Source organism: Schistocerca serialis, chromosome 5 (genome assembly GCF_023864345.2).
Source record: "Schistocerca serialis cubense isolate TAMUIC-IGC-003099 chromosome 5, iqSchSeri2.2, whole genome shotgun sequence".
Lineage (NCBI taxonomy): Eukaryota > Metazoa > Arthropoda > Insecta > Orthoptera > Acrididae > Schistocerca > Schistocerca serialis.
The window spans coordinates 466,241,853-466,263,796 of record NC_064642.1 but is presented as its reverse complement, the minus strand read 5'-3'; the positions used below and the strand labels follow the sequence as shown (position 1 = coordinate 466,263,796).

The following is a 21,944-nucleotide window of genomic DNA, read 5'->3' as shown; positions in this document are numbered from 1 at the left end:
TATACCTAAAACTCTGTTTTCATCAAAAGGTTTGCTAAGGAACTCTTGAGGGTCAGGCGTCCTCCACTGGGCCTATGAATCATCCAGTCTTAATGGCACGGAAAATGTCTGTGACCATTTGGAACAGTCTGTGTAACGTAGCAATCAGCCTCACTGCAGTTTGGTAGCTCTACGGAATTTTACATGTTTAGTAAGCTAAAACGCTTCTATACTCAAAGAATTTTTATTACGATGTTATTTCTTAGGGGTATAAGCTTATTTCGGCTCCGTAGCCATTATCAAGCTCAAAACATATGGAGTTGCTAGTGCATGTATCTGTATTTATTTGTAACTAATAACAGTTTTATGTATGTCTATCGCTGTCTGATACCTTGTACTGCTGCGTATCTAAGGTGTGGCGCAGACGAAATTACAGAGATGTCATTTCTCAGCACTGAAATTTGTTGCTGAACAGTATTCGTTAATATGTGTTTAATGTTCTTGGTAAGTTTCACAGCTTTATTTGACAACTATGTCACCTCTTTTGTGTGGTTACATAATTAGCTTGTTCAACTATGGAGTTATGCATGGTAGTAGTAAATCTTTGCTAATGTTTGTTGCTGTTGTCTTTGCCTGTTTTATCCGTTATCATGTTCTGTGATTTCAGTAAAGTTGTGAATATCATTTTTATATTTTTAGTCAGTTTGTTCGTTAAAAATTTTGTTGGGATATTTACGTGTGTTTATGTAGATTTATATTTATTCTAAAAGATTCATTACTGGCCCCTTCGGTGTTATGTGCAGCATTGTCGTCGCCTATCCGACCTGGTTTACATTATAATTATTAAGAAAATTTATGTATAAGCCAAACAGGCAGAAATTTCAAAATTACATACCTAGAACATATCAGAAACAGTGACACAAACCTATCCACAGGCTTCAGCCACATGCGAACAGAAAACCACAGCGTAAACCAGATCGAAAATACGATGCAAATTCTGCACACAACACTAAAGGGCTCAAAAATGGATTTTTTAGAAGAAATAGAAATCGAGATACACACACACACACACACACACACACACACAAAAACACACAAAATTTCTACGAAAAAATGTAGTTATGACATAAAAACTATATTCACAACTTTACTGAAGCTATTGAACACGATAACGGATAAAATATTCCCAAAGAATTTACTACTACCACACATAACTCCGTAGATGGAAAAGCTAATTATGTAACCACATAAATACGTTGACTTAGTTGTCAAATCCAGCTGTTAAACTTACTAAAAATGTTAATTACGTCTTAACGAATATTGCTCAGCAACAAATTCCTGCTGAGACATTACATATCTACAATTTCGTCTGCCCTAAAACGACATAGTACAGAATGCTTTACTAATTCGTTTCGTTTTTCTCACGTTGAGCGAATAACTCTAGCGTTTTCTTCTCCCTTCTCGGTTTGTATAACATCTTCCACTAACTAGATAATCTTGTTAATTGACTGGTAATGAGTTTTATCATTCTTTTCTTGCAATGGTGCGTCGCAGGGTACGAGCGGACCTCTGGCGCTTACGTTCCTCTAACTGTCTAACACCTTCTCGCCTATGTGGCATTCTGTAGGTAGCGCCAACAGAGGGCGCTGATTATTTGCTGCAATATGCTTCTTCCGCTCTTTGTTTTTGTCATTTTTATATTATTCTGTGTACTCCGTAAGCTGGTTATTACTTACGCCTTTATATTTTCATCCATAATTCGCCACCAGAGTGTACCAGAATTATTATCGCTTAACTTTTTCCTTTTTAACAATCCAACTTTTGTCGTGTCTTAATTTATTGCATTTTGATACTGTAATGACTTTTGCACGTGGTAAGCCTACTACAGACTTTACCGATTGTATTTTTCTTTTTTACTCTACATCGTATAATTTCATTATTCAAGAATACGTGTACACGTACAGTAGCGACATCTGGCGAGCATGCGAGACAAACATTTTGCGGCTACTTAACGGCAGTTTGTTTTGCACTGCAGACGAGATGGCCATAGTATATACCGTAATTTATACATGTGTGGTGACGCTGGCACTGATTTTCTGTTTAGCATTTTACGATGCCACTATGGCTCCAGCATATTAGCACATGCTTTTTTTTTATAAAACAGGTGTGCCTCGTCATATTTAAAGGGCATAATTTTCACATCTATTTCAGTAATACTCGACGGGACGTTTAATACTAATCTCCTCCTTTCATCGACCTGCACGAACCGTCACCGTTCGTCGATCGGACTATAGTGACTTCAGATGGATATAACATACCCAAAGTGATTTGGTGACACTCTTTCTCGACGAATTTAGACTTAGTACTTTGTCCGCTGCGTTGTTTTGCAAAACGGTGAAAAAGAGTTCTGCTATCCATAATAAAAGTAAATATTACAGCTGTTCTCAAGAAAGGGTCTAAAATTTGTTAAAAACCAAACAAAATCATCTTAAACAAGTGAGTCATTGTTACTAATGCAAACGACTACTTTTTTATACAGGATCAGTACATTTTGTAATTTAATTGACAAACAAGTTGAAACAATTTGTATGGATATTCTAATTTGTGTCAGTTCTGTGTGAATGTGTGGTCCTCAGCTTTCTGTGTTTGTAATATGTCAGTGACTGAACGGCAGTGGAGTGATTCTCTAGAAGAAAGAGTCGAAAGGAAAGAAGCGAGTTATAACATGATACACTGGCCAGCCTCCTCACACTGGCCTGAGACGAATTAGCATAATGCCTGCTCTGATGTTGATCATACCTCGATCCTCGAGTCTTTAGTTTTGTGTTCGTCAACACATTTCGTCCGGAGACACAATGATTAATTATCAAAGCAGACACAGCGCTAAAATAGCAATAATAATGATTTTTAAAGAATTTTTAAGTGAGTTATCATTAATTGTGGAATTAGCTGATTTCAGGAGTAATTTATCACATTACATACTGCTGAGCTAAACCGCTCATATGAGACGGCACCACAATGCCAATACCAGATTTTTAATAATTACTTTTTTGAAAACTCCATTAAATACAGTCATGAAACCAATAGAAATGAACTTAGGAGGTACAGTTACATACAGCCAAATCTTGAATAGATAACGCTATATCTACTTAGTATCAAAATTAAGATGAACCAGAATATAAATTACAGCCAGTAGCCCCTCGTGGGCTTACACATTCTCATTACATCTGGCCGAGGGAGCCTACCATGGCGGCTCAACCAGCCCCTCGCAAAACCACTACAATCCTAAGTTACGTTTAACATTGACCACTACTACAACAGATTAATCCACCGTCAGATACAGACAAATATCGTCTTAAACAGCATTACAACCGAAGCTTTCAGCGATCACATGGATGCAGCTAGTGAACGGTGAAGGAGAAACGGAGATAGATAGTGCAGATGCAATTATATTATTTTGCAATGTTGTAGCTCCTCTATTGAGAACGGACTGAACGTTTATCACGGCAGAACGTTATATACTCAAGCACCAAAGAATCTGGTAATGGTATGCGTATTCAAATACGGAGATTTGTAAACAGGCAGAATAATGGCGCTGAGGTCGGCAACGCCTATATAAGACAAGTGTCTGGTGCAGTTGCTAGATTGGTTACTGCTGTTACAGTGGCAGGTTATCAAGATTTAAGTTAGTTTGAACGTGGTGTTATAGTCGGCACACGAGCGATGGGACACAACATCTCCAAGGTAGCGATCAAGTGGGGATGTACGACCATTTCACGAGTGTACCGTGAATATCAGGAAACCGGTAAAACATCAAATCTCTCACATCACTGCGGCCGGAAAAAGATCGTGCAAGAAAGGGATCAACGATGACTGAGTCATTCAACGTCACGGAAGACTAACCCTTCGGTAAATTGCTGCAGGTTTCACTGTTGGGCATAAACAAGTGCCAGCGTTCGAACCATTCAGCGAAACATCATCGATATGGGCTTTCGGAGCCGAAGGTCCACTCGTCTACCCTTGAAAACTGCACGAAACAAAGCTTTACTCCTTGCCTGGGCCCGTCAATACCGATACTGGATTGTTGAAGTCTGAAAACATGTTGCCTGGTCGGACGAGTCTCGTTTCAAATTGTATCGAGCGGATGGGCGTGTACGGATATGGAGGCAACCTCATGAATCCATGGACCCTGGATGTCAGCAGGGGATTGTTCAAGTTAATTGAGACTGCAATGGCGTGAGGCGTACGCAGTTGGAGAGATAAGGGACCCCTGACACGTCTAGATACGACTCTGACAGGTGACACGTACGTAAGCATCCTGTCTGATCACATGCATCGATTCATGTCCATTGTGCATTTCGACGGACTGCGGCAATTCCAGCAGGACAATGCGACATCCCACACGTCCAGAATTGCTACAGAGTGGCTCCAGGAACACTTTCGCTGGCCACCAGACTCTATAGACGTGAACATTATTGAGCATATATGGGATGCCTTGCAATGTGTTGTTCAGGAGAGATCTGCACCCCCTCGTAGTCTTACGGATTTATGGACAGCCCTGCAGGATTCATGGTGTCAGTTCCCGCCAGCACTACTTCAGACATTAGCTGAGTCAATGTCACGTCGTGTTGTGGCACGTCTGCCTGCTCGCGGGAGTCCTACAAGATAATTAGGTAGGTGTACCAGTTTCTTTGACTCTTCAGTGTAATTCAAAGGCAACAGTCACCTTGAGCCACACAACACGCCTTGGAATCTTCCGACAACCGAGGAAATATTCGCATTCGAGAACATATCACGTATTCAGCTTTTGCTCACCATAAGTTTGTTCTCTGTGCCGCAGATTCCGTCTGAGCGACGAAGTTCTCTCGTGACAGGCCACCTTTCATAAACCTCTCACCCAGCGCCCTTTTGGCACACCAGAGAAATGCCCTATATCAATCGGCAAAAATAACCGAGCTTTAATATCTACTTATAAACTCTCACGACTCAAATACCTTCGGTTTTTCCTTTTTATCTAAATTTCTCGTGAAAATCTCTTTAAAATCGACGATAGCCAAGAGGAAAATGGTGGCATGGAGAATAGTTAATGAAGAACAGTTAGAGGGCAAATTGCATCGAGACAGACTGTACACATTTGTCTCCTCACATTCAATTTGGTCTCTAGACGTCCATTATGGTCAGTAGTACCAACACCTCAGCAGCTAATGCACGATGAAGCTGGGCAAAGTAGAACTTGGAATTGAATGCGGATCAACGGCATCACGTTCTCTTCACCAATGACTGCAGGATTTTTCTTACACCTGATGGTCGTCGTCGAAGAGTGAGGAGGCGCGAAGGTACCAATGCGTGCAGTCCCAGGGATTAAGGGGGAGGGGGGGGGGGGGAGGGTTGGGTCAGTTATGTTTTGGACCGGTACCAGGTACAAATTTCGGACGCTTCTCGTCGCAATCGAGGGTAATTTGGAGGCTGTGTTGTATCGAGACAGACCCACAGTTTCGTTTTACAAGACGGCAGTGCGCCGCTATACAGCACCCATCTCATAAACCCAGCTCTTTGGGAGCAGGAATCAACTGAATGGAATGGTCTGCGGCATACCAAACTTCATGACTTCATGCGTGCATCGTGTGCGGCCCAGGTTGTCACTCGGCTTTGTTCAGCGCTTCTCGCAAGTACCCGGAACAGCGCGACATTTCATTTAACATTGCGCGGCGGCATTTTGCGTTCGGCACAAATATTCGAGTTCGGCAGAATGGTAGTATCAGCGCTGTTTACCGTTCGCTTTTTGTTTGTGGTGTGAAGGACGTTCACAGGTCCAGTGCCTATTTGCACAAAGAGGAGCAAATGGTTCAAATGGCTCTGAGCACTATGGGACTCAACTGCTGAGGTCATTAGTCCCCTAGAACTTAGAACTAGTTAAACCTAACTAACCTAAGAACATCACAAACATCCATGCCCGAGGCAGGATTCGAACCTGCGACCGTAGCGGTCTTGCGGTTCCAGACTGCAGCGCCTTTAACCGCACGGCCACTTCGGCCCAAAGAGGAGCAGTCTAGCGATCTATCGTCACAATCCTTTCAAATGAATGGGAATGACAGAAGAAATGGATGAGAATTCTCAATTCGCATAAGCGACGGGTACTACTTATTTGCTACGAAACGACATTACAGTAACACGCAGAGAGATTTTAATCTTCTAGAGGACAATGAAAGAGCAAAAGTTATTAGATCGACAAACGGGATTAAGTGTTCTGTACATCAAAATGCACTTTGTGCTAAATGTGAATGCATACAGCATTTTCAGAAAGTGGTGATATGAGCAGTAAAACTTCTGAAGTCACACCCATTATTCCATTATCAGTTGCCACAATTTTCAGTGGAAATGAACGAAGAGTGTGGGGACTTCATATATTACTGCAAACTGCGTTGGTTAAGTCAAGGGGCTTGCCTGGAACGATGTTTCGATTTAAATTTCGCTATTGCTCAATTTATGAAAACCTGCCAGGTAAGCAAAGAGCGCTAATACGATGCTTCCTGGCCTCAGGTAGGCGCGCCAGCCCCGGATCGAATCCGCCCCGACGAGGGCAGGTGTGCGAGCCATCCTGGATATGGTTTTTAGGCGGTTTTCCACATCCTACTAGGTGAATACCGGGCTGGTCCCCAAGTCCTGCTTCAGTTCCACGACTCGCAGACGTCTGAAACACGTCCACACTATTTCACGATTTACACTAGGAGCAGACAGCTGGGGTGCACTGATTCTGTCGCAGGGAGTAAAGGGTGGTGACAGGAAGGGCATCTGGCCACCCCTTCTAATTAACCATGTCAAATCCGATTGTAACAGTGCCGACCCTGCGGAAACTGCGGGACCAAGGATCAAGCGAAAGAAGATTGCTCAATTTATGAAGGAAAAAGGAGTGCAGGAACGAAAATTAGAACATCCGCAATGGATTGCAGACCTCGCATTTTAAATGGAGTTAACTGCACACTGGCCACAGTAAGACATTGCAAGGAAACTTCTTTCTGATTTGATAAGGATGCATTTAAAAAGAAAATCGCATTGTAGAAGTTACTCATCCTGACAAAGACAATCAAATTCCATAAACTAAATGGCGTCAAAGAAAGCGCGTGGTCTGACGAACTCGCTGTGGCTCCATCGAGCTTTTGACGACACTGTCAACCTTACAACTGTTTTCGGCGTGTTTTAGAGACCATTTGCCGTTTCAGTTGGAAGCACCCCTATGCATATGCAGATGTAACTGACTAAACTGAAAGGTAATTCTACTCTCAATTGCAAATCTTTTTACGTTAAAACTGGGTCCAGGACATCTAAATTGCTTTTCTCAGGTAGGTTTTCCGAGACTTCATAATGAAGTTGCAAAAGCATTGCAGTATTTCGATCGACATATTTGTGTGTAAGAGCTATTTTCGACACTAAACAAAGTCACGGTTACGTGGCAAACTGACTGTGAAAATCTGTGAAATTGTCTGCTTTTGTCCATATGCAGCCTGTTTCTACCAGATAAAAATTATATTACATCTTCAGAGCGCCAAAATTAATTAATTTACACTGAAAACTTGTTTTGTTTGTGATTTGTGTTGTTGACAAATGTGAAACATAAGGCCACGTCATATGCAGCACGACTGTACTGCCTTTTCAATGTGGCGCGGTTACTGTTTTCTCCTCTTTCCTGTCCTCCGGCACGGCGCAGCGGCGGGGGTACCGTGACGTGAGGCTGAGCGCTTTGGCACTCGGACTCGGGCAATTCCTACGAGCTGATATCTTGGCCACACCTGTTCTACGGTATTTGATGACACGAATCCGACTGAGCATGCTTGGAACAAGTTGAAACTATCAGTGCATAGTCGTGGAAATCTTACTCGGGATGCTGCCATCGAAAACTGAAATAGGCTTCAGCTGCAACTAACGTGGACAATGAGCCAAAGTGGATCAAACCATGTTGCTATGTGTGGTGAACAGCAACATGTTATTGAATGTTATCCTGATGCAGATTTTGATTTCACATACGTGCAATTTCCAAGGGATTGCCTGTACTTTTGTTACTAATTTGTTTTTATTGTGTTATTTTCATAAAGCCTGGTCTTTCAATCACTGCTCCCCTTGAATCTAATTCCAAATGTTTTCACAGGTACACCAGTGCTACAAGACTTTTCTTGGGAATTTTAGTTAGATAATCTCTTCGCGACCAATTTGTTATGTTGTTCTTTATTTTCTAGAGGATCAGCTTCTCATGGTGTTATACGACATGTTAGTTGCTGGCTTGGAAGAAACAAGCAGCGCTCTTCAATTTGCTTTTCTTATGATGTTACGGCATCCCGATGTCCAAGAACGAGTGCACAATGAGATAAAAGAAGCAGTTGGTACTGACGGACCTCCAACACTCGAAGACAAAGACAGGTACTTGGATAAACTTTTTACCGTTAAACGTATAGGAGAAAACTGATGAGACTTGAAATCTAGAATTTGCAATTTTGTGACATATCTAACCCACAAACCCTCATTTCGAGAAATGACTTGAGGTTTACCATTATCTGTGTAGCATTGACTGTTTACAATATTAATTTTGAAACGTCGTCTCGCTTTTCAGTTCTCTACAGTTTCTTTGTTGTGTGCTTTGCTTTACCTGTACAGTTATTTATTTTTTAAAAAATACTCTCATACTCTTATAGCATCTCAGTTTTCTGTCATCTACCATCAGTACCACGACTGTCCTCTTCGTTTACTATTATACGAGTGACATTTCATAGGTTTTTTCAACTTCGGGAACAAGTCGAAGTCTGCTGGTCTCATGTCCCGGCTGTACGGGCCGCAGGGGGCATGCGGCAACAGTTCTCACCCGTTTTCGCACTGTTTTCGGGCAACAACATTGCCGATACGCGGGCGAGCATTGTCGTAAAGAATGAGTGGCTCGAGCAGCTGAGGTGCGGGTTTTGTGCATTTTTCTGCGTAGGTTTTGCATGAAGTTAGAATAATACACAGCTGCAACACTTGTTCCACATGGGATTCTATCTGTCATGATGAATCCTTGGTGATCATTACTTGCTTTGACTTTGAAGGTCTCTACTCGTTGGACTGTTATTTCAACTCCGGTTCAAAGTCTCTAGCCTGGGTTTCATCAATATGTACAATTCGACACCAGAATCCTTTACTTTCACGGACGAATCGTTGTCTGAGCATGGTTCCAACGTTTCTGCTTCTCTTCAGCAGTGAAACTGTGTGGGATCCATCTCGCAGGAATTTTTCTCTTCTTCAAATCTTTTGTCATCATACGAAATACTGATGTTGGGGGAATTGCCGTGGCTTCAGAGAGTTCCTCACAAATTGCACTGCAATCTCTTCCCTGAGCATCTGCCACAAGTTTCACAATACATTCATCTGTTTGCGTTTCTGGCATTCCAGATCTTGGATTATCATCTATGCTCATACGACCACCACTAAAACGATTAACCCAACGTGAAACTGTACTACGGTCCGCTCTAAATACACCAAAAACTTCACTTAACGCACTTTGGATTTCTGTTGGGTTTTGGCCACGTAAAGTTTCTGTCTTGATGTACGACCCCTGATTGTCAACAGACACAGTACCCGAGGCCCCTGCAGGGTCTACTTCTGCCTCTTGGCAATTTTATGTTAAAGTACAAAGCGAAAAAACAAAAGCACATGCTTCTTCCTCAAGCTCCCGGCTACATGTGGCGTAATTTTCACTGTTGTTACGTCAAACAATCCACAGTAATACCAACATGAGCATTACTTATGAAATGTCCCTAGCAATTATTGAATTCACAGTCTTCTTGCATACTCATATATTACAATGCCATACTTCTATTTTGATCATCTTCTGAAAGTGAAATAACTAGAATTCTTGTCTTTCTTCTTGATTCTTCAACTTACAGTCTTGGGTATCAGTAAAGCTGCTGACAACTATCTATACATCTAATTACAATATTTATTCGAGGAAGGACGGTTTGTAGTAGAAACTTAACCGTGTGTCAGAAAAGAACGACTAATACAGAAGATATACACCATCTTAAAAAAAATCACTATCATGAGGAATATTTCCTGATCTGAGCTACAATAGTAAAGCATGAAATTTTATATTAACACTGTACGATGGACCGGCACTCGAACCTGGTACGTTTGTCTTTCGCGAGTGAGTGCGCTGCCAACTTTCTATTTTTTCTTCTTTATTATATGGGCCGCTTATCTCCTCTTTTAGCCCATAAATTCACTCTCCTTCTTTGCTTCAACGCTTCATCAATGTTTTATTGTTTCTTTATTTAATAATATAATGCTTGACAATATCTCCTTCTGTGAAACTAAAAGACCTACATTTCTTAAAACACAGTTGTAACTGCTATTCTTAAAAAGGATATTCTACTTGAAATTAAAATTCGTTTCGTATGAACAAATATATCCTGGCTTCTCTGCAGTTGCAGGTTGCTGTACAGCGAGGAAATGATAAAAGTGAAATTCATCTGTGTAGAGAACTGCAAAAACTTATAAAAACTTCTTCTTGAAGGTGGAGATTTTGTATTCCGTGAAACGCAACTTGCTATATGAAAATTAAATAGTTTCTTCCAAAGCGGAAAGGTTCTGCTCAACGAAAGAAAGATCGTGTTCACTACCTAAGGAACCGACGTTTCTTAATTTTTTTATTTTTTATTTTATGTAGACGAAACCTGTGTTCAGTCGCATGGGTCAGTAAGGCAGTTCAGGGCTCAGAAATCGGGGAAAATTATGTTTGTATTTCGTGCAATGTAGCAGTTTGTGTGCTCCACTGTGAGGTAATAACACTACCTTCTTCTTCTTCTCATGACTTCAGCCATCAGGTTGGTTAGCAGCAGTTTTCCATGCATTTCTGTCTTCGGCCTTCCCCTTGAGGGCTGCATAGATGGTGCAGCTGGTATCCTCAAGATCTGGTTGATGTATTCTAGTCCCGGTCTGCTTCTTGTATTTTTCCCTTCTATTGTCTCTTCAATGATACTTTTATGATACCATCATGTCTCAACAGATGGCCGACCCATGTGTTCCTTCTGGGCCTGATGAACTTCAAAAGACAAGGCTTGGTTTCCTCCGCTCCGTGGAGCCCCTGTTCGTTTGATGTTTTGTCTACGCAGGAAATCTTGAGCATTCTACAGTACCACCACATCTCGAAGGCTGTTATTTTATGTTTTTCTGTGCTTATCATGTGTCCGTGTTACACTTCCGTACATAAGCACACTCCAAACAAACGTCTTTATGAGATTTTTCCTGAGATGTTCGTCTATGCTGCTGGATGTGAAAAGGTTTCTTCTCTTGTTAAAAGCAGCATTTGGCTGGGGGATTAGACCTTCCGTCTGATTTAATTTCACTCCCTCTCTGTTCCACCATGTTTTCTTTTTATTCTTGTCCAGTTCTAAAGTTTTCTCTGCTGTTTTAGTAATTTGTACATGGAGTTCTTGCCAATCACCTTTTTTGTTGTCTCAATTTCGTCTCTAAATTTTTCTATATTTTGCTTCGTAATATTAACTGTAGTGGAGTTGTATCTGATTATATTCTTGGCTGTACTTTTTTTATATGGGAGAAATAGGATTTTGATCTTAGAGTGATAATGATCTGAATTAAATTCCCCAGTTCTGATTACTTTAATATTCATGATTTCCATGATATTCCTTTAGATATGGCTATGTGATCCAGTTGAAATTCTCTTAGGTTGGAGCTGGAGATGTTCAAGCTTTGGCTATTCTGGACAGGTTGCAAAAATGTGTCGAGATTAGTTTTAACTGTAACATTTTACACATACTAATCAGTTTTTCGCCATTACCGTTTGTTCTCAGGTGTGCTAGATATTCGCCGACAGCATTCTGAAATTTCTTTACTTTCCCAACTTGCACATTGAAGCCGCTGAGAATTATTTTAAAATTTTTTTAGGTCTGTTGAAGATTTCAGATCCAAAAGACCCCAAAACTGATTTACTTTCTGAAAAAATTTTCTGTTATAATTAATAGGTGCATGACAATTTATAAAGATATAGCTTTTATTCTTGTACTTAATTGTTAATATGGACATTCATTCTGATTTCAACGTAAACTGTTATACTCCCTACAAACTTTACTGGTCCCTTATTTTATAACAGATTATCCTCACTAAGATGGAGCTATAGTTCCACTACACGTCATTTCTGTACCCATGCAACGATCGCAAATAGAAACTGTGATGTGATCTTCTTCGGAGAAGCAGTATCGAGAGCTGTGAATCGAATATTTCAGGCTCCGTTTTTGCATCTTTCGATTTGGCGATTTGGTGGCATGATCAATAAACATCTTAACAACACTTTATTCTTCCGAGGCGTAGCACTCAAATGGTTATACGACATGCGATATTTAGTCATCCTGAGTTAGAAATACTTTTATTTGCTTGTTTGAAAGTACTACTCTACCAATGCATTCTTTTTCAATAGTCTAGTTGAATATAACTGATAGATAAATAACTTAGGCATTGACCTTTATCACATGTTTTGATGCACCTCCCATAAAAATGAAGCCTGAGAATTCATAGCAGTAATATAATGGCAAAAACTTTCATTATTTTTAGATTGGTTTACACCAGAGCTGCCCTAATAGAGTCACAGAGAATGTCTTACGTGTTACCAATACGTGGATTTCGGCGGGTTCTCGAAGACACCACGCTACACGGCTATAGACTCCCAGTGGTTTGTATATTTAATGTGTCACAACTACCAAAACCTACATCAGCCACTAATTACTTTGTCTTAATAACTATTCTTACCAAATACAATGCTGCAATGTCGTTAGTTGATATACTAACCTTGAAAGGATATATCAGTAGTTTTTGTGCCAGTATTGTTTAGTTTACGTATATAGTAAGACAGCGTAGCATGAGCCAGCTTACAAGGATACAGATTGTCAAGCTCGATTTTTTATAAAAGCCGCCATTGATGATGATTCCCCTCCTCCCCTCCCCCTCCCGCTTGCCATACTTACCAACTTCGTTTCCAAAACTGTACTTCCTGATCACTCTGTTGTTGCATCTATGACTAACTGAAATCCAATATATTTCCATTTTACACTGTCAAGTTCCCCTGGGGTGCCCTGGTAACTGATCAAAAATGAAACTGTGTTTTTCTAACCAAATTATTATATTTACAGGACGGCACTGACCCGGATATCCACACCCCTAATAATTACTTTGCCGATAAAATACCACAGCGATGCCGATATCCGCATGTATATCTGGGAATATCTGCTCTAAAAATTAGTTTAAAGGACAGTATTAGTGCCATGATACAATCCCACTATATTGTTGTTCTCTAGCGTGGGATGAGTTACTTGCTCTTTGTAAGCAGCTGGTAATCACATTGACTATTGTCATGTGATTGGAAGCTGCTGCGAATGGGTGTGTTGGAAGGAGTATCAGAAGTCATGTACCAGAGATACCAATGATACCTCAGATTCTATCCTCGCCTGTGAATGGTGTCTTCTCTACGGAAAATATCGGATCTACTTATCCATCTGATTGTGAGTGGCATGTCAGTGAACTCCTGTACAGGGGAGACTGGGGACCAGGGACAACTTAGAATGCTACATCAGTCCCCTTAAGCAACAAGTTCGAGGCACTGTCTTCCATTGAAACAGAAACTAAGCCAGTGAGACTCACTTAATCTATTGAGAAAACGCTGTATCCTGAGTCAAGGGGAGGGAAACATAAAAGGGTAGAGCTCTAATAATCTTTGGCAGTTAAAAACATGTGACACATAATGCTACCACTTAGAGAACTACCACCGAGAGATGTGACATAACCTCATGTACACTCAGTATAGCTACCTGTGGATGTTATTCGACATGCTGAAGAGTTATTTCGGCAGCTGGCAGTCGGCGTTCGTTGGTGGAAACGATGTCTGTCGTCTGGATTCTGATGTCTAACTTAGATCATTCCAGCAACCAGCAGAAAAGGCTAGAATACCAACTTTGTTCACAGACTTTCAGTGAATCTCACAATCTTCATCATTGATCCCATAACTGATAATGGCCATCATGTTCTGAGTTGCATGGGAGGTTTAATCCAGTCCCTGTGAAGGTTCGGTGACAAGCTAGGCTGCTACTTCTTAGACTTTCCCCGTACCGTTGAGAAATGTAGGGTCCCCCTAAGTGGTTTGGGTATCCTCTACACATCAGAGGCTGCTACCCAGGTAGATGAATGAGTGTACCTGAATATGTGTTGGATGCACATGAGTTTTTTTAGTGTAGCAGACTCTCCATTCAGTCTACATAATACACTGAAGCGCCAAAGAAACTGGTATAGGCATGCGTATTCAAATACAGAGACAGATAAAAAAGCAGACTATGTAGCTGTTGTCGGCAAAGCCTACATAAGATACGTGTATGGCGCAGTCGTTAAATCGGTTACTGCTGCTACAATGATAGGTTATCAACATTTAAGTGAGTTTGAACGTGGGATTATAGTCGGTGCACGAGCGATGGGACATAACATTTCCGAGGTAGATATGATGTGGGGATATTCCCCTATGACCATTTCACGAGTGTGCGGCGAATATCACGAATCCGATAAAACATCAAATCTCCGACATTGTTGCGTCCGGAAAAAGATTCTGCAAGGGCAGGTCGAACGACGACTGAAGAGAATCGTTCAACGTCACAGAAGTGCAACCCTTCCGCAGACTGCTGCAGGTGTCAATGCTGCGCCATCAACAAGTGTCAGTGTGCGAACCATTCAATGAAACATCATCGATATGAGCTTTCGGAGCCGAAGGCCTACTCATGTACCGTCGATGCTGCACGAAACAAGGCTTTACGCCTCGCGTGGGCCCGTCAACACCGACATTGGACTGTTGATGACTGGAAATATGTTGCCTGGTCGGACGAGTCCGGTTTCAAATTCTACCGAGCAGATGCACGTGTACGGTTATGGAGACAACCTCATGAATCCATGGGCCCTGCAAGTCAGCAGGGGACTGTTCAAGCTGGTGGAAGCTCTGTAATGGTGTTCGGCGTTTGCAGTTGGAGTGATATGGGACCCCTGATACGTCTAGATACGACTCTGACAGGTGATACATACTTAAGCATCCCGTCTGATCACCTGCATCCATCCATGTCCATTGTGCAATTCGACGGACTTAGACTATTCCAGCAGGACAATGCGACTCCCCACGCGTCCAGAATTGCTACAGAGTGGCTCCAGGAACACAATTCTGAGCTTGAACACGTCCGCTGGTGACCAGTCTTCCCAGACATGAACATTATTGATCATATCTGGGATTCCTTGCAATTTTCCGTTCAGGAGAGCTCTCCACGCCCTCGTACTCTTACGGATTTATGGACAGCCCTGCAGAATTCATGGTGTCAGTTCCCTCCAGCACTACTTCAGACATTAGCCGAGTCCACGCCACGTCTTTTTGTGGCACTTCTACGAGTTCGCGGGGGCCCTACTCGATATTAGGCAGGTATACCAGTTTCATTGGCACTGCAGTGTAAGAGCAGTAAGAGACCCAGAAGTATCAGCGTAAGATCAAGAGTAACGCACCTCTCAAAAATGGCTCTGAGCACTAGCGACTTAACTTCTGAGGTCACCGGTCGCCTAGAACTTAGAACTAATTAAACCTAACTAACCTAAGGACATCACACATATCCATGCCCGAGGCAGGATTCGAACCTGCGACCGTAGCGGTCGCCCGGCTCCAGACTGCAGCGCCTAGAACCGCACGGCCACTCCGGCTCCTCTCAGGGTAGATTATTAAAATCCTGCTGCGTAACTGCTGTATCATTCGCAATAAAGTGCCAGATTTTGAAACATTCCTAAAAACGAGTGAAGCTCAGATAATACTAGCTACAGAAATCTAATTAAAACCTGAAAATGACAGCAGTGAGATTTGTGGGAAAGCGTATATCAATGGGACAGGCTTCTAGGGAAAAGAGGTTTATGTTTGTTTTAGTAGACAAGAAACTCAAACCCACAAGGACAGAAATGTAAATTGCATGTGAGAATGTTTTGGCAAGATTCAGACTTGTCTGTGGGTATACACTTGTAACTGGATTCTTCTCTCGACCGCCAGACTCGCTATCCTGATTTATTCAAAAATTATAAAGAGAACCTCAGTTCATTAGTACCTAAATTCCTCAAGCACACTGTAATAATTGCAGGAGACTCACCATTCAGCAATCATTTAGGATCATTACTAAATTTTTAATGGTGGACATGACAATATATCCTGCTAAACATTATTAAATACCTTGTTTGTAAACCACCTGTTCCAGGTAGTTTAGAACCGCGCTCTGGTTAAAACACAGAGTGTCCATAATTAAAGTGCCAATTTCAAAACGCTATAGAAAGAGAACCACATCACATATGACGTCATATTTCAACATCATATTATTCATGGAGGGTGAAACGTCGTGGAACAAAAAAAAAAAAGTTAACAAAAGTTTTACCAGTAAATGTCGCTGTAAGAGTCTTACTGTAAACGGAGTCGGCTACAAGTGACCGATGACTCGCAATACGATGGCTGTGGTTGTAGTTGCACATTACACCATCTGTATTGTTCAATGTGTATTACTGCACAAGTTCAGCAGTCAACAGTGATGGCGCTGCTAGACAGGTGAGCTTATCCAAGATCGTATTACATCGGATAGGAAAAATCTGGTTTTAATGGTCCTGAGGCAAAAAACTGCATAAAAAGCAAAATGACGTCAATTTTTAAAGCAAGATGACGACGGTTTTTAACTGTCATGAGACTGGTGCAAGACATGTTCAGTATGCTTTCCACCATTTTCTGCCACAAGATGAAACCGAGAAACAGCATGTTCCACAACAGATAGGAATGCAATATGCAATGCGTGCCTTCAGTTCAGTTACATTCGAAAATGGAGCACTGAACACAACATGTTTCAGATAATCCTGCAGACAAATGTCACATGGGTTATGATCAGGTGAGTAGTAGGGCAAGATCAGCATCATGCCACTCTGCATTGTTGCCAAATGTTTTCTAGATGGCGGGTCCAAGATGGCAGCAACACACGGTTCAAATTTTGTGGGAAGTTCAAATTTTGGATGGAAAATAGGTCAATTGGGCCACCTCCACTAACCTAACCCCCCTCCCAACCCTTCCCCTCCCACGCTCTTTTCTCAACTGGAAATTGACAGGATAAGGACACAGTCAGTGCTGTGCTGTTGGATAGGACGGATGTAAGTCTTTATTTTGTATGCATTGCCCCCACCCCCTCTCTCCCCCAACTGGAAATTGGCAGGAAAAGGACTCAGTCTGTGTCGGGCTGCTGAATAGGATGGACATAAGTATGAATTGTTTATTTAAACAATTTTAGTTGTCATAGACACTATCTCCTTTGGGTGTATTCACCATAAGGTCCAGACACCAATTGACCTAGTACACAACACCATCACCAGAGGGCTCCGTCGGCCCTCCCTCTCTATCCTCCCATGACGTAATCCAAGCTGGCGGTCTGGGGAAAAAATGGCGGCGAAAGGACTCAGTATGTGTCTAGCTGCCAGACTGGGAGGACAGACATAGTTGTTTACTGTGTTCAATGGATGTGATATAGGTGATGGAAAAGGAGTATATTAGTTGTAACCATGATCTGAGAGCTGTGTCGATAGCAATTATATTTGGTGAAGATGAAGATGAATGCGTTTCATGACATAACAAAGATGCAGCAGGAAGGGGTTAAGCTACACTTCACAACTCATACTGATAAATGCGTGTGCTGTATCTGTAGATCATTCGATATATGTCCAGTCAGTCAGTCTTCCGAAGTGCAAGAGGCAAGATGTTCATCCCTGAGTCTCTGCACCCTGCTAGAAGAGAGGCTTGCTCCAGCCTCCCTGCCCCAATAGTTCCTGCAACGGCTTACAGCCGCAGGACCACGCATTGAAAATACCCGCAGCTTTCCTCCTTCCCATCCTCGGCGCACAGATGCTCTTTGTCATTGAACATGATCTGCTTCAGGAGTTATTATACCTGGTGTTGCGGAATATTGTCACATACATAACTTGAAGATGTCACAGGGACAAAATTACCACAGTACAAAGAGAGAGAGAAAGAGCCTACAGATGACGCGAAAATATGTAAACAATTCCAAGGATTGCCACCACTGCCACATTTGAACACATACTCTAAAATGATCGTAGCACATTTGTGAAACCAACTTCAGAGACACTTAGCATGTTTTTGTGGGAAATACACTTGTCTTTGAGCACGAGCTTCGGGGGTTACTAAATCCAACTGAATACATTTGTAAATACACTTCGAAAAAAGATCGCTGTACTGCAGTTTGTCTCTATTTTGCGATATATACCACCACACTCGAGCATGGATTCTAAAAAGATCGCTGCACACTTGTGAAACCTGCCTAGACACTTCACACACTTTTGTGGGAAACAGATCCTCAAACCAATATCAGCTGCAGTATCAAGTTTTACACACCAAAACCATGATATCTGGAAGTCAAAATACATATATCTGATACTCTAAACAGAACGCTCACCACTTTTAGAGCTCTATCTGCTTGTTTGAAGGCACTGCCAGAGTGAGAGAGAGAGAAAAATTTCTGAATTTTGCACCTGTTATGGAATTCAACACTTTTCGGAAACAGTGAGTGGGCTTACTTTTATATTTGCTGTTGGAGGTAGGGACGTTATTTTCCTCACTTCTCGAAGCGCACACTGGTGCGTAAGCACAGACAGCAAAATCAGAACAGTTACACAAACAGAATTCGAAGTACTGTCCTACAGACAAGAAAAATGGTTGGAATTTTCGGTGAATGTTCTATGTCCTATAGCTGCTGGTCTGAAAATACTCTAAAGCCACAGTGGCAAATGCGGGACAGTAACCCACCAAATCTGGATGGACTGCTTGGACATCTCTCTCAATACTCAAACAAAGAAGACATCACGTTACTCTCAGACGTCACAGAACTTTCCGTAGATACGTTTCTCCCGTCTCGTTTGGACGAGTCTGTAGAGGCTTCTAAGCCACGCACAAAGGATGTCTTGTGATTGGAGCATTCTGACTGGCTCTTACTAAATTTACCTGCCAAACTGCTGCTGCTGACAGTGTGGGAGCACTGTCCACCATTTTCTGAAGACGAGAATTTTAGCGGGAAAACTATTTTGTACAGATCGAAAAAACATACAGCTGTCATTTAGCACTGACAGTTAAACCCTGCAAAAGTAGTCTGCGAATCATGAAATACGGAAAAAAGACATTTCTGCAATTACTCTGCTCTGCTACTGTCGAGAAAAGCTTTAACTTTTTTTCAGCATGAAACCGATTTCCAACCGGGCAATATCACCACACGCCATATCGATTTCGTAAACACACAATTTGTATCCTGTGCCATACAAAATCATAACTTCTGAATCCTGCATACAGCTATCGACCATCATACTCTCGTACTCTTCATATACCACAAAGACAAACAGATCTAACAGAAGTCAATAGCCCCCACACAGACATCGACCCAATGAGAGATCAGAGCGCCCTCCACAGACAGCGGTCACTCTCTGAACTGTTGTACAAAGGCTGGGCTGGTTCTCCTCGGCACAAAGGCATTAATTTTTCCGACCCTCCCTGCTTGCTTGCTAGATTACTGCCATGCTTCTTTCCACACCCATCTCCATACTCTCGGATTACAAGAACACATGTATTTTCACATGGTTTTCCACAATATCATACCATTTACGTCATAGCTCTCGAAGTCAAGCACATAGCGATATGCTACCGATCCCTTGCACAGTATAATTCCGAAGATAAAACGTGGAAATTATTTCTCTAGAATCCCGAAACTTCAGCGAGATGCAGCGAGGTGGAACGAGCTGCAAACCACTGAGTGACTAGAAACTTAGCCCGCCTGCGGAGACCTTTATGTGAAAACCCGAAAAAAAGAGGAAATTGGTAGTTCCACCGATCTCAGTGATATAACAGATTGCAAATCATCCTTCTACTTTACAAAGTCAACTAAGGTGTTTCTCATGTCTAGAGAACTAGCAAACGTGTATTCCAGCTGTCTTTAACCACCTAGATGCACACAACACACACCACACTCGATGTTCTCTCAACCAAATAATGATAGGATATGTGTAGAAGCAGTCAGCTGTACTGTCCAGTACATACATACACGCCCTCAATGAATCTTCTCAAATTTCCACGGAGAACACATACGATCGTGAAGGCTGCCCAACACATACTGAGCATTAGTTCGTTCACTTTTCACCAGCCTAGATGGTGACGGCTTGAGGTCAGCTACATTTCTGTACCCCAGCCTGCTTCTCCAGTCTGGACAGCTCCCACCGTAAGCCAAAAATGTCGATTGTCCTGGTCACCGGTCACAGCCGATATTCACTCATCGCACGCCAGGCAGAATCACCCTAAGGAACCAGCCACATATATTTTATCATTATACTTAAAATAAAATTTTACGAACGCAGTCTCAATCTGACGGCATTCGACAAAGAGCGGAGTATCGGAAATACCCTCTCCTGACCACTGTGGCTCTGGGAATATAAATATCTATGGCATTCTTACGATTGAACATAATTTTTCACATAAAAATGCCTTTCATTCCTCTTGCGGCTGTCACAGTTTTCCACGTCAAATCCATACCTTCCTTACTACAGGACATAGTCATTTTCCTTTGCCTGTGTCGGAAAACATACATACTTTACAAGCCAGCTGATCATAGCAAATCTATCACACATCCCTTACAAAGTACAATACTTCGCTAATAACTGAAAGTTGGTAATACCAAACAATATAGAGTGAAAATGTGGAATGGATGGAGACATCTCATTTGTTTTTCTTGCGAGTGGTACCAGTGTGTCTTAAGACCAGAGACGTAATTGTCTTATAAGAGGCCAGCTGTTAAGAAAACACGATTGCAACAGCTATGTTACTGTCACAAGCAGTCTTCGTTGTACCGGCGCAGACAAGTGTTGCTAATGATATCCAAGTTGAAAACTATATAGGCTTTATAAATCAAGGAAATCGAGGTATGGTACTGCTTCCGAATGAAGTGGTCTTCCACACAAATACCGCGAAATTGAATATAGATGGTGATCGCTGGAGTGTGTATCAACATACCAAAATTGTGGGTGCACGTTGCCTGCGATGTAAGCTACTAATAAAATCACTGAATTTAGAAAGTGATTTGGCTAAGGAACGTGGTATGAAGCCGGTATTCGCAACTCTCTCATTCCGCTGCTACATATTTCTCCAGTATTTGTAACACATTCTATCTCGATGCCACGTCAGAGAATCACTTAAAAAAAGAATGCAGCGCTAGATTGTGGTCGCCAGAAATGGACAAAATCCTATGACCAATACACTGGCATTTCAGATGTATAGTGTTACGCTTTCTGGTAGAAATTCTGTCTACGATTTGGAATCAAGTCCTCCCATTCAACCACATACCTGCATTGGACGATATGGAAATGTCCCTTAATGATTAGAGCTACTAGTGAATCATATTCGTGGCACTCACATATCTCGAAACAAGTCACCTTTCTTGAACGTATCTGCTATGGTTAAACCCCAACGTAGTTTTTAGGTAGCCCCTATGCATCTTGTAGCTGTTCTTCAGTCTCTGCAGCTTTGTCCATGTGATCGTTCCAATTTATGTCTGAACTGAGCAGAAGTCAGAGAGCGCTATATCTACCACCTTCTGCAACCTGTGTAGAAACAGAGTGAGTTGAGTTAGTGCGACAAAACCGTGGTTTGAAGATTCGGTGGAAATGGGAACATGTTGTCGTAGTTCCCCCAATAGTTAAGTTTAGTTTTAGTTATGCCATGTTCCGTAGATCATTTTCCCGATTATTTTATCGATATGATATATGTGAATAGTTCTAATATTAATATTACTGAAATTTTTAGTTCTGCACATGCAACTGCATTTAGAGGTACATTTTTTTACCATTTCTGAAAC

The 21,944-nt window shown here is 41.8% G+C and overlaps 1 protein-coding gene across 3 annotated transcripts in view; it reads left to right on the top strand.

Annotated features, from left to right (window-relative positions):
- The window catches only part of LOC126481447 (methyl farnesoate epoxidase-like), a 248,962-nt gene that overhangs the window by 162,872 nt on the left and 64,146 nt on the right, over window positions 1-21,944 (top strand). For all 3 annotated transcript variants that reach the window (XM_050105215.1, XM_050105214.1, XM_050105213.1), the window contains exons 6-7: window positions 8,211-8,391; window positions 12,568-12,685. In XM_050105215.1, the coding sequence (XP_049961172.1) occupies window positions 8,211-8,391; window positions 12,568-12,685 (299 nt within the window). The remainder of the gene's footprint in view (window positions 1-8,210; window positions 8,392-12,567; window positions 12,686-21,944) is intronic.